We start from the raw sequence: 14437 nt of genomic DNA, 5'->3' as shown, positions 1-14437 counted from the left end.
ATCAATGGGTTTGTGTAGAAAATCAGTTAGTTAATATGTAGCACAAATTTTGCTCTTTCCTTCCATGCAGCATTCAAGAGTAATCCATGAACCTTCTTTAATTAAAGGGAACAGTTGTCCCTTCTGGAGCCCTCCTCAACACATAAGCCTTCTGGGTATACATGAATGTCACTTTATTCAGAGGAGTCCCTTGGCAGTCTTCTTTGTAAATACATGAATTTGCTTTATTACACACACACAAATAATTGCATTACAAAATGCCCTTTCTGTAGGATTTTCTTTTCATGTTCTCTGTCCCCAAAATTTAAATTTCTGTGGGAATACACACAGGGCATAATATTTTGCTTACCCAAAGGCAAATCCTAAATACAAGAATTACCAGAAATGAATAACAGGTTCTATGTTTTGTGTGGGAAAGAATAACTTTGCTGTTTCAGCTACCCCATTAACAATATATATATATTTAGAAATAATTGGGGATCACATGAAGAAATAAGAAAATGTGTTAATAAAAATTAACTGATATTTATTTTCTACCAGAAACCAGCCAGTTCAAAATGAGACCTAATCTGGAGTTTGTGGGAACAGATTAACCCACAAAATGGTGTTGTATCCGGGGGGGAGGGACACCAAAATAGAGTCTGAGGGAAATTACCTCTGTATTTCTGAATGGCTGAAGGCTGAATTTCAAGAATACATATTTAACTTTAGGTATGATTCAGGCATTTGACATATAAGTCTTGCAATGATCAAACTATAATGAAAAACATTGATTTCAAATGAAGAAAGCAAGTATTGAAACTGAAATATCAATTTCTTCCTACACTTTATTCACCAACCACTTGCAAGGGCTACATTTTTGAATAATATGAAATAATATGAGGAAGAAAATTGTGGCAACATTTATTTTGTAAGATTTGTTAAGCTCATCAGTTACAAAACAAATCTGGGGAATTCTAATTCAAATACATTTTGAATGAGTGCAAAATTTTACATCAGCTGTAAAATAAAGTACAATACAATAAAACAAATTAAACCCCCTGAGACTGAGATCAAGAAAATCTCTTCATTGGACAGCCTACCTAATCAGTATTCCCTCATCTTTTATAACAGTGCAATTCACGTGACATGTATTTGGTATTCAGAATTTTTAGAATAGCAAAATTATTTAAGATTAAAGTTTGGTAATTGTCAGAATCAAGGAGAACATGAATATTGTGTTCTAACTGAGGTTTGTGTATAGTCAACCAACTTTAAACAGCTGCACAATATGGGATTACCTCTCCGGCATCATGCAGATCCTAAAGCACATTATCAAGGTTTACCAACTCTTAGCTCTTGAAGTTGTCTTATACTGATTCTGACCGCATCTATCAAGGTCACCATCATCTACTGTGACTGGCAGCCACTCCGCATGGTCTCAGGTAGAGAGGCCTTTCACATTATCTACTACCTGATCCTTTTAACCGAAGGTGCTGAGGATGGAGTCTGGGATATTCTGGACATGTGTTCTACCACTGAGCTATCTCCTCTTGTTAGGGCCGCATGGGATCTCATGTTTCATTCTGAAAACATCAAAACCTCAATCTTAAATACAGTTACCTAAAAGAAACAATGGATTAGATTTACCATATAAATCTAAGACAGCTGAGACATTTTGAAACACTCTACACAGACTATTTCTGTGGACACAGTTGAGTAGAAGAAGCAACCTTTGACCTGACATGCCCTCTTTGACATGTTCTACTATAAACATGGTGGATTTTTCTAAAAGGTACAATCAGATAACTTTTTAAAAGAAATTATCATCTGGAAATAGAATCTATAAGCATGGTAGCAGGAGGTCAGTGCTGACTTATTCTACCTGGTTGTGTCTACAGAAATGCTCTGCTTAGAGGTTTTAGAGTGTCTGTACAAAGTCCTTAGTCACAAACACAGGGGCAATGGGGTCCTTTCCTGGTTGGACTGTTGAGACAATTCAGTTGTTTATGGCAAACCACACAAAATAGGAAAAAGTATTATCTTTATGCCCTGACCTGGATAGCTCGGGCTAGCTCAGTCTCATCAGATCTTGGAAGCTACACAGGGTCAGCCTTGGTCAGTATTGAATGGGAAACCACCAAGGAATATGAGGGTCACAATGCAGAAGCAGGCAATAGCAAATAATCTGTGAACATCTTTTGTTTTCAAAACCCCACAGGGCTGTGCCCTGACAGCACAAAAAGGTTATCTTTATCCATGCAATAGCTGTGTGATTTCAGCACAGTGATTTCAGTACAGAGAAGCAGATATTTCATCCTTTGGGGTTGAAAATGAGGCAACCTCATGTGCTACAGATCCCAGAACCAGAAAGCAACAATCCATGGGTCTTCCTGAATTTTTAGTATTTGCTTATAAAGTCCTGGCTGTCAGTTTTGAATATGAATTGTGATTACATCAGCACCAGTAGCCTTGACGTTCTACTAGCTTGGCCAACTCAGCTAGTGAGAAGGAGCACATCACATTTCTCCGCATCTTAGAAATGATTATTCTCCATGTCAGTGCATGCATTTGGTGCAAGCATGTACACTTCAGCAACCATTGCAGATTTAAAAAAAACAATGTAAACCGTATGAAGACGATTACATTGTAAAGCCACAATCATTATTCAATGAGAATACTTTTTGGATAGGAATATATCAGATCTACTCTGAAAGCTAAAATTAAATTTTTGCAAGAATTTTAGAATTTAAATCCTTTGAATGTTTTACAGTTTTGTTTTTCCAAAAAAAACTTAAATTCGGATGTATTTTTAATCTTAAAATTTAATATCATGCATTTTAATGAAGTTGCATATCAGCTTGCTACATTCTGTATTTTTATACTATTTTCCCCTGTATTTTATTAAATCCTTGTTGAAGAACTTCAAATTAAATGTGAATTAAGAGGATATAAAGTCAAATATTTAAGCAAAAAGAATAATGCTGAAATTTCAAGCAAGGAGTGAGCCTCCTTGAACTCAGTGAGATTTACAAATAAACTCATGTAGGATTATGTTATTTATTTGGGAATTATTCTTTCTGAATTAATTTCAGCTGAAAAGGCACAGCTGAAAAATCCTTTGTGCATTATTGCAGGCTGCAATTGCTAGTATGATCACAGTGCTGGTACCAAAAATGCCAGGAGCACTGGAGTGGGTTTGTCACATATTAATCTTCTTCAAATGTGTATGTTTACAAACAGGTCCAGATTTTCCTATAGGGTAACTAGGCTTCAGCCTAGGGCCTCAAGATCAAGAGGGGCCTATATTCCACATTTTTTATAAAGGTTAGTACCAATCACAACATGTTTCATTTAACATATTGATATATATCACAATAATAATGTATTTTATTATCTCTCATGTAATTTACAAACTTAAAAATGGGAGGTGAAAGGGCCACATAAGTGGAATAGCCTAGGGCCTCTTTTCATGTAAATCTGGACCTGTTTACAACATAGCACTACTAGCATTGGAAGAAGGCTACATTGTACATTAATATTCCCATAAAAGATAGTCACCTTTAGAAAACCCTAAGAACTAGAATTCAATAGATTACATTTTAATAGACTCAACTATTCATCAAATTAATAGACTTATTATTAGCTGCCTCTCATCATATTCTACTAATGGAGATTTCACATGTACCAAGCTGGCCAGATCCATATTACTGATATGCATATTTGTCATCATTGGCGTGACTCTAAGCCAGGCTTTCTCAACCAGGGTTTCGTGAATCCCTGGGGTATCTTGAAGGCCTTGGAAGGGTTTCCTGAATGGGTGGGAGTTCATTCATGTTTAATATATTCTTAAAATTTGTTAAATATTTAACAGGTGATCAGGTGATATAGCCATATATGATCATGTCAACCTCCCTCCCCCTCCCAAATGGCCCATGATGGGCCTGGAGGGGGTTACAAGGGGAGGAGCCCCAGGTAGGCATGAATATGGTTATGCTTACCAATCATATTCTGCATGATCACACTACTTCTGGGGTTTCTCGAAGCCTGAAGAATGTTTCAGGGAGTTCTCAACAGTAAACAAAAGTTGAGAAAGGCTGCTCTATGCTATCCATCCCCTCAAGATCTCTCATTTGCAGTATGCATTCCTTATTTTCCTCTCCATGTGCTTTTTTTTGGGGGGTAGGGTATTGCACATCTTAAGGGACCATTTTTAGCAACATGCTGTGGAAAAAACAGCAGCTAAAAGCAATGTGTTGGATCCTTATATTCTATTCACTTGGTGTACTATGCATGTGAATGTGATATCAGTGCAATATAGAAAACACTGAAGTGTGCATAATGGAATATCTTTGTTGCTCCTGCAACACAAAGCATGAGTTTTCCTGGTAAATGTTCAAAGCCTCTGCTGTGCAATTACAGCTTTAAGCTAATATCATTTTACAAATAGTAACAGAAATAATTTCAAGTATCCCAAAATAGCTTATCTGTCACCAAAAAAAAACCCACCCCAGTTATAGTATCTGAAAGATGTTGAAAAGCTTTATAATAGATAATTCATTAAAATCAATTAAATATGGCATACAGAGAAAGGAAAAGATGTTACAAACAAGTAACATTGCTGTGCACATCATGTGCATTCCAAGGCTGCAGTCCTACATCTTTTTGTTTGAGCAAGTCTCTTTGCAATCAATGGAGCATACTTCTGAATAAACAATCAGAAAGCTCAACTATCCTCAGCCATTAGTAATGATGCATTGAGAACTGTGCAATGTTTCCTACCATCACAGGCTGCAAGGGAGCAAACATATTGGATGGCAACTTAATATTGTGTTGACTGAGTACAGGAAAAAGATTAAGCAGGGGCCAAAACATATAATGCATGCGGAATGTAGGCTTGGATCCCAAGCTCCATAGTTTAGCTTGGAAATGCAGCCAAGGGAGTGAGAGAACCGAATCAGGACGCAGCACTAAATATACTCTTTATAAACAAACTAAAAACCTCGACCTTCTCTGTACTGTTTCCCTGATCTCCTTTCCTCTATTCCTCTACTCTTAGCCTCAGTGGGTAAAAAAGATGGTCAAAGAGAAAATTTAGAACTGAATGAAAACAAAACCAGGACTCATACATTTGCTGATGCAGTGCTGACATACACTTCTCTGCTGAACTAACAAAGGGTCAATGAGATGGTGGGACTTAGATTGTGTCCAGAGTTCATGCTGGTTATAGACTCTGGGTCCTATACTTTGAAACCCCTTAAAGGCTTAAACTGGTTGAAAAGATTGAAGATAAAACATTAGTTCCACACCAACTATTCCTTGTGGAATTTCTGTGATTTATTCTTTTTTTCATATAATCCAGACAATATCATGATCAACCCACTACAATCCATGATTTTGTCAAAGGAGGGGAAATATGTCTGTGTTTTGTCAGATCTGATTTGTGACAATTTTTTTGGTCTTGAACTACAATGCCAGTCAATACTTTTGAGGTTTCATAAGACTAATTTCCCTCTAAAATTTTACCTAGTCTTCATCTTTACATGTTAGCTACTTCGTCTTCTTTGCTGGCTCAGTTTCTGTAATGACACTCATGAGTGAGTGATTTATTACCTATTCCTGCTGGGATGAGACTAAACAAATGGGGGGGGTGATTTACTTTGCAACAAGCCATTGCACATTTTTGGGATAATTTTTTTTAAATCATTGTTACGATAATAAAAAACTATAAGTTTAAAGAATCTGAACAATTATTGTGATGTCTGTAAGAAATGAAAGAAATAATGCAAGGAGAGTGGGATCTACTGTTGAAAAGTTTTACATTGGAGTAGACATATAGTAGATTTTTGCCCTTGAGGACAGGCTTTTAAGAGAACCATAAGTGTTGTGTGGAACTCTTGTTTCAATTTTACTTGCAACTTATTGTGGAAAAGAGATTCTTCAGCAATACGAGGTCCTCTTGTAGAAGCATCCTAAGTCAATTCTTAAAACATGGAACAAATCTTAAAATGCCAATTTTGCCATTTACATCTATAATAAGGGATCCTGATCTTGAGGAAATGGTTTTAGAAACATTAATTCAGATAAAATTTCTTTTTATCAATTCCATGTTTTATGAAGCAGTACTTGTAAAATTATGTGATTTACACCCAGACTTTTATCAATATTTCTAAGACCATAACATGGTTTGAACAGCTACACTTTTACTCTGCCATGTTTTTAGGGTTCCATGTTTAGATACAATTCTGTACTTTTTAAAAGCAGGCACAACAGAGACAAAAATTAAATTCTGTCAATATTCAGAATCCAAAAATCAGTCCTGTGCAAAAAGTTCTCATTTTCTAAGAAGCTAGGCAGTGGTTACTTGCCCTTAAATTATATTAATTTCAGCTTGTTGTATTCTTAAAACCTCACTTTCCTCAAGGTATAGATTTATTCAGATACATCTCACCAACTTCCTTTTTGCAAATTCTTAATGTCTGGTCCAGTCAAAAGCAAGCATTTTAGACCCCTGCTGGCTTCATTTAAAGCAACAGGACTTTCACGTACTAAAGCTTTGACTGCATTTGTTTTTAATGCCTCATATCTCCCCCGCCCCCCTACCAAACTTACACATATTTATCAAAACGTAAATTGTGACTTTTTTAATGCTATTTTTCTGAAGAATGGTTACTGTTTGCCAGGTCATTACATAGTGCTTATTTCATTGCATTACTTCAACTTACTATGTACGTATAAACACATTTATCAGTAGCCCCAGTGACAGCAGTGAGACTTGCTTACGTCTTAGTAGCCTAGAACAGTGGTCTCCAACCTCCGGTCCGGGGACCGGTACCGGTCCGAGAATCATTCGGTACCGGGCTCCGGCTCCTCCTCATCCTCCTCCCTGGCTGCTGCCTCAGGGGCTGCCCTGCCACTCTGCTGCCGGCTCACCTTTGGTGCTCTCCAGTGGCCGCCATAGCTGGGGCTCCCCCTTGGTGTGGCACTGTGCAGCTGCTGCTGGCAGCACCCCCTAGTGGATGGCGGGAAGTCAAGGGCGCCAGTGGGAAAGCAAGTGGAGCAGGGGCTCAGGTGGCGGCAAAATCCCTTGGCAAAAGACTACCCACTTCCCAGGCCTCAGTAAAATTGTCAAGCGTTGACCGGTCCCCGGTGATAAAAAGGTTGAGGACCACTGTCCTAGAACAATAACCATGTGGCTAGCTGTCCAAAAGGAGTTTCAAGTGGGTAGCTTCATGACATGCTCCCACATCCACTACTCATGATGTGCAAAGCCACCCACCACACTGCAATCTCTGTTATAATATTACACGTGAAGTTGTATAGACAAACCATTGGGAGTTGACCTAGTACACAAAAGAAGAGCTGTTTTTTGTACCCTACTTTTTACTATGTGAAGGAATCTCAAAATGGCTCCCCTTCCTCTCTTCACAGCAGACAGACTGTGAGGTAGGTGGAGCTGAGAGAGCTCTGCGAGGACTGTGACAGGGCCAAGGTCACCCAGCTGGCTGCATTTGGAGGAACAGGGAATCAAACCTGGTTCTCCACTTTAGAGGCTGCTGCTCTTAATCACACCAAGACAGTGATGTTTCCCATATACCCATGTTATATTAATCTGCCCCTCCTGTCTATATTTCTGCTACCAATATTTTTTTTCACTGAAAGTTCTTCTCTTTGGTATCTCTCGCCAGATCCTTAATGCAAAGTCACCTTTTGCCACAGGGTGTGTTCACTTTTAAACATATTCAATTGGCTTTGCCACTACAGCTATGTGCAAAGTAGCTCCAGCTTAGGGTTAGCCATGCAAGATCCCATCGCATAAACAGAACGAGCAGGTCACATAGAGACTGCTGTCCTTGTCTTGAGGCAGTAGCTTCCACAAAACAGGGCTAGGCTTGGGCAAATTGTTCTGACTTTAGACCTTCATCCCTACTGCTTCCATTGGCATGTTCCTTCTGATCTCTTTGGTGTTTCTTTTGAAGGCAAGCCCAGCAGCACTAGCGGCTTTTCATTCATAGAACTCTGTCTCATGTCCTTCCTACAAAATTTTTAATAATTTGCTGCCTATGGTTCTGTCCCTCCCTCCTGTATATATATATATATATATATTCTTAATTGGGTTTTTCCCAGTTGCCTATTTCACAAAATAGGCACTGTACCTTTCTTACAAAATTAGTTTAAATTGAGGGCAAGAGGTTTCTGCATGACCAGCTGTGGGACTGAATGTTCTTTTCTTGCTTGCTTCTGTTCCACTAGTTCCTTCTCAAGAAGGAAACTTTCTTTGATAACTGTGATCACAATTCAAGGTGCCCTGTTCTCTAAATCTATGCTCATACTCAAAGAAAGCTAAGAATTCCTCCAACCTTTCTGTTCTTTCCTTTGTAACATGGCCTAAGCAAGCAGTTACCAATCTGGTGGTGCCATTCTGCAGATATGTCTCCAGGTCAAGCACAAATACAATTAATTGCCAATATCGCAGCAGTTTTCATTGTTGGTCAACCACAGAATGACACAAGTTGGTTTTTTAATTTTTGCATATTTGAGGAATACCAAACTGGTTTTGTTTCTCTAGGATCTGAGAGTTGCAGGCATCTTTGAAAATCTGCCCTTAATCTACACAATGGACACAAATTGCTCACTTGGCACTGCCATAAATATTCCCAGCATAGTACTCCACAATGTGGTGCTACCCCTGTGACCAGCTTAGCTCTGATTACTGTAACCATATGCCAATGCATTTTTAATTGGTAGTTTGGGTAAACCAACAACCTTTCAGCACTTCACACATATTCTCTCTAGCATATTATACTTTATCATATGTTGGCAATAACAAGGGAGTAAAATGTGTTTGTGTGCTGTTATTACTGCAAAGATATTCTTTCCTAGCACAAACTTTTAAAAAAGAAAAGGAAAAAAAAACACCCATCAGCTTCCATTGGTTATTATAACGGAAGTCCCCTTGTGTCCTTGGGCAGGATCTTGCTGCATCCGTAGGTGAGAAGTCACATCAAAGTGTGATCCGTTGCAACCCAAAGAATAGTTTCTTATGGTTTCACTGTCATAAAGGTGCTCCAGAGCATATCCTGTTAATGTATATGCATGCTTATCAAAGTACTGCCTATGGGAACTGTAATAGTTTGGAGATCCCGCTGAGTTATCTCCTGGAGTTTGATGGGGGGACACTTCTGAATGCAGGTAGTCTTTTGCTAGTATCAAACTTGATTTAGAAATTCGGTCAGAATTGGGACTGCTTATTCTAGACAGCGTTGTGGGACTGTTGTCATAGTCATTGTCGTGAGGGCTTAATATCTTCCCATCTCGTTGCTGTGCATGTTCACAGGGGGATGTGTTGGCAACGCTAGGGACCCGGCAGATGTCTCCTCTCAGTGGCTGCTGGTGGTAGTTTCCAAAACAAACCGAGTGTTTTTTCCCCACTCCGTTAATGGAAACCAGCTGATCCGGAGTAGATTTACGTAACTGTAACCTGTTTTCTTCTTCTTTAATCATTTGCTGGGTTGCTCTTATTAGAGTTTCAATTTTGCTGGGCTCATGTGGACTGCCCTGATACTGCTCGGAGTGGTAACGGTCACCTGATTCACTAGCCGAACCTGGGTCCGGGGAACTAACAACACTGTCCTCGTCCCAGTGCCCTCTTCCTAGAAAAGAAATAAACAAAGGAAATCAGCATTCTTAGGGCTGCAGAATAACCAGGGCCTATTTGAAGTGGAAAGATTTTAATACCTAGATCAGGGTTAGTCAAACTGCGGCCCTCCAGATGTCCATGGACTACATTTCCCATGAGGCCCTGCAAGTGAACATTGGCAGGGGCTCATGGGAAATGTAGTCTATGGACATCTGGCGGGCCGGTTTGACTATCCCTGATGCCTACCACCAACATACAACAACAGTCATTTCAACCAGTACAATAAATGCTGGGTTAACAAAACAAGTAAAATGTGGATCAAAAACACAAGATAAAATGTTAAATTCATAAAATCACAATTTAAATAATGATCGATGAAAAGTTATAAGCATGCTAGGGGCCAAGCCATTGCATTCAGGAATACAATGGGTGCTAGATTGGGGGGGGGGGGGTTGGAAGAACTCTGCAGAAGGCCTCCCCCTCCCCCCAGGACCTGGAAAGGCTGTAGGCAGCTGTTAGGGAACTCACCAGCAGGGGCAGCTCTCATGCGGCAGGGATCTGCAGCCTCCAAGCCTCAGAGGGAAGTGGAAGGAGGAGGGGGTGGTCAGGAGTGAAGTACGGAAGGCAGTTGGCTGGCCACCAGACAGACAGGCAAGCCAATTGGAGGAGGAGGCACTCAGCGGTGGGATAGCCACCCTGAGCGGGAGTTAAGTGCTGAGTGGCACTTAAGCCATGAGACATACTCCTCCTCCAAGGCTTTATTATGTGGGACAGATGACTTATAAAAATGCAAAGTAATTCATTTTTCCATAAAAGTTTTGCACAATTTAATGGTGGTACCACCAGCATACTGTAAACCAACCCTTACTAGTCATTAGCCAGTTGCTCCCTTGAGCCTAAGCTATGTTTCACTGTCAGTAACCCTAAGCCCTTGAATTCCTTCTCTCACTGTAACATCCAAATATGTGCTTGAAACTGCTATTCAAGTAACTCCTAACAATTAATTATTGTTAATGGGTGAGAACCCCGATGGAACAACAGCAACTAAATAAAATATATATCTTTAAAGTAGGAAAGTGAATTAAAAATTAAATGGCTTTTTTGTTGTTGTTCTGGAACAATACATAAGGGATATCCTGCAAGAGCATTTGTGGTCTTGGAGAACAAATGAATGAACGGTTAATTCAGTGCTGGAAGTCCACTCTAAACATGTTAGTTCAATTTCCATTCAACATTCATTCAGACAATTTCAAAAGCCTTCTTTGTTGATAAGTTACTCTTGAAGGAACAAATATATCTCCTGACTTTACTGCGGGATAAACAAGCCAGTGGAGAATGTTCCAAACAAGCCTTTGAAACTCTGGTGCAGTTGTTCTGGCCAATTAAAACAACAACAACACTTACCATGAATCCGGTGAACGGAAGTTATATGAGGCATACTGTTTTCATAGGCTTCTCTGCTTTCAGGAGACGATTTGGTTAGAGGAAGGGCAGTTCGAGAACCCCACCATGTTTCCCTTCCAGGCTGTGGAGTGCCTAGGAAGTATCGGCCAGCCTCACACCTGCCACTTTCACAGGCCTGAGTATGGAAGTGTCTCTCCTCAGTCAACCTGGAATGGTCAAGTGCAAAACCATAGCAGAGGGAGGTGCGGTCTGAGTACTGTCTGTAGGCACAGGAGACATCATGATGTTGGGCATTTGGCCTTTCAGCAGGGTCCATTAATTGTGGAGAAGCTGTGTCAGTTAATGGACTTCCACCCCACTGGCTTTCATGGTCTGATTCAGATCTTTCTGTATGAAATCCAGAATACTGCAGGAACAAGAAGAGAAAACTAAAGAAATTAAGGGCAGGGTAAGGCCTCAGAGCAATTTAGTTCACTGAGAGCTGAGAGTTTCATTGCAGTCCTCAGGCCTCTGTCATGGGAAATGGGCTAAGGGGCCAAATTAGATTTGATGCCACCCATTTCAAAGGAATTTTGAAAGACTGTGTAGGATCAGGCTTGCAGTGCTACAGGGTGCAGTGTTCCCCCTGCCCCACATACCTTTTCATTCGTGTTTCATTTGACATTCCCTCAGTGATGCTAAGCAATGTTTTAATTGCTGTTTTTCATGCCTTTGCACATAATTTAATTCTGTTTTTAATTTGTTTTAAAGATGTATGTTGGGCTTATTTTAATGGCTTTAAAATATCATTTTATCGTGTATGTTTTAAATTGGTGGCCCTTGTGAGAGCAGAAAGGTGCGATAAAAATTCTGTAAATGTACAATAAATAAATAAATCTCATTTACATGGACTGTGGATCAGGCTGCTTACTTGATTGCTAGCCACTCATTCTATGTGTTGGGAGCCAACACCCAGCCCTGACTCCACCCACCCTGGCTGGCCAACCTTGCCCATGGATGCCAGGGGGTTGACTAACCATGTGAGGAGGCCCCAGAGAGGAACGTGGCAGGGACCCAGGCAAAACATTCCAACCTGTCCGACAATGCAGCAGCAGGGAGAAGCATGGCCACAAGGCAAGGCTGATCCTGGAGTCTGTCCTGAGCAGGGTGGAAGTGCAGACAGCAAGTAGAAGAGGCAGGAGAGGTTTCCCTTTCCTTTTATAGCCTCCCAGGTAGATCAAATGGAAATGGATTGGATGCAGGCCAGATTGGGGGGGGGGGCAGGGAGTTCCATAAAAGAGAAGGCACAACAGCTGACCAGGGAGGGAAGGGCAGACTGAGCTCAAAGAAATGAAGGCCAGAATGAGCCAGTCCAAGAAGGAAGAGGACCAGGGTGCTATAATATGATGGGAATAAAACTAAGAAGATACATTAATCTTTCTGTGGAGAGAGAAAAAAAGAACACCTGAGCCACAACCATCACTAGATTGGAAATAATCCAGATGATATTTTTGTTCAGGCCTTCAAAAATGTGTACTCAGTACCTGTATAGGAAGAAGTAGAATTGTACATAAAACCCTTCAAGGGGACATGTGTATACAAGCACATATCTGCAGTGCGCCTGATGTGCATAAAATTGGGTGCATATAGGCTTTGTATAAACAATATGGACCTTGCTTTTCGTAGCATCCCCAATTGTGTGTATCATCTGTATGTCCACAGGAATTACTGTAAATATGGAGATTTAACTGTACATGTGTATATCTATATAATTGTACATGGTTATCCAAAGCAATCCCACCCCCCTCTACATGAATAGTATATTAGCACTTTTAAATACCTGAACAGGGTTGTAATACTAGAAACCATAAAGTGGATTTTTTTAACAATTATTATCTTTCATTGTACATTACCTCACAGAGGGTTTTATGACAATAAAAGAGGGGACAATGGATTTTTCCCAGTTCTTGGAGTAAAAGCAGAATTAAATACAGGGAGGATGGTATATAAATATACTAAATAAATAAATAGGACTTGCTGTCTCAAGGCAGTGATCAACAGATTTGATTTACACAATCAATATAAGCAACCAGTAAAGAAATAGAACAAAATAATTAAAAACAGTAAATAATATTTAAAAAATTTAATTGTGGCAATTGTCACTTCTCAGCTCCTATTATGGATATTTTCTGGCTTCTCCATAATAGAATTTGGTGGTGGTGTTGGAGTGACATTTAACGGAATGACTGCAACCTTCCTATTGATTGAGCACCTCTTGGGAAAGTGTCTTATGATATTGCATGATGGATCCTTGAAAGAGGGAGGCCCTATCTCTGCCTGCTACTTCTCAAAAATTTCCAAGAGAGTTTAGAGATTAGGAAGGATGTTTATGTCAAAACTGGGTCATCAGTGGGGGTTGGGGGGGGAAGAAAGGGGGATTGATTTGCTGCTTTATGATATTTCCTGTCTGGCCTCAACCAAAGGCCTGGCAGAAGAGCTCCATCTTGCAGGACCTGTAGAACTTGGTAAGCTCGGTCAGGGTCCTGATCTCTCTCAGGAACTCATCCCACCAGGCAGGAGTCAGGGCTCAAAAGGCCACAGCTCTGGCTGAGGGCAGAAATATTTCTTTGGGGCCAAGGATCCTCAGCCAGTTGTTGTTTGCTGAACATAGTGCTCTCTGGGGAACATATTCAGGGTCCCTTAGTGACTAAATAATGCTACAAATGTCTCAGGTCATACAGAGCTCCTGTTTACTACCCACATGCAATATCATTACGAGGACAGAAATATATAGACATGCCACTGTCCCATTATAAAGAGTGAAATATTTCTTTCCTGCTTTTTAGACTCAGGATCCCACAAACATTTGAAATAAAGTTACCCAATTAAAATGCAACATAAATTGCAATAAATCAAATTTCATTCGTTCCCAGCTCATCACAACAAACAAACAAAATGAAATGATATAAACCAGCTGCATAAATGAGGAGAGGAACAAACAATGACAATGCAGCAGAGTTAAATATAATAACAATGGCATTCAGAAGAGTACTATGAGATTTAACTGAAATCAGATATTTGCTTTCTTTACTTTCTTTCTCTTTAATGGGGAGCAAAAGAAGCTTATGTCTACCTAAACAGAATGATTTTAACCAGTTTCCTAAATCTTAAAAGTTCTCAGGGGCTATATCACTGTGTAAGGAAAGCCTCGGCTTTGGCACCAGCTGCAAAGCCCCATCTCATATATCCTCCACCTACAGAACCTCTGTGGCTAAGAAGACAAACTTGTGCCAGAGGTTCCCTGGAGGTACCCATGCAAAACCATGAAGGCTTAAAGATCATAATCAGGCATTCAAACTGGATCCCAAAACATTTGTGAAGTTTACGAAAGCTGCTCCAGAAACAACGTCCCCTGGAGATGGTATTCAATTTGTT

At 40.0% G+C, this 14437-nt stretch overlaps 1 protein-coding gene across 1 annotated transcript in view; it reads right to left on the bottom strand.

Annotated features, from left to right (window-relative positions):
• Positions 1–887: 887 nt before the first annotated feature.
• SIM1 (SIM bHLH transcription factor 1) overlaps positions 888–14437 on the bottom strand; it is a 94748-nt gene continuing 81198 nt past the window's right edge. The window contains exons 11-12 of the mRNA XM_077303457.1: positions 11024–11429; positions 888–9632 (exon numbers count right to left, since the gene is read on the bottom strand). Of these exons, the coding sequence (XP_077159572.1) occupies positions 8902–9632; positions 11024–11429 (1137 nt within the window). The 3' untranslated portion in view covers positions 888–8901. The remainder of the gene's footprint in view (positions 9633–11023; positions 11430–14437) is intronic.

The sequence above is a fragment of the Paroedura picta genome, chromosome 1, assembly GCF_049243985.1.
Source record: "Paroedura picta isolate Pp20150507F chromosome 1, Ppicta_v3.0, whole genome shotgun sequence".
Classification (NCBI taxonomy): Eukaryota; Metazoa; Chordata; class Lepidosauria; order Squamata; family Gekkonidae; genus Paroedura; species Paroedura picta.
This window is presented reverse-complemented; position numbering and strand designations above follow the sequence as displayed.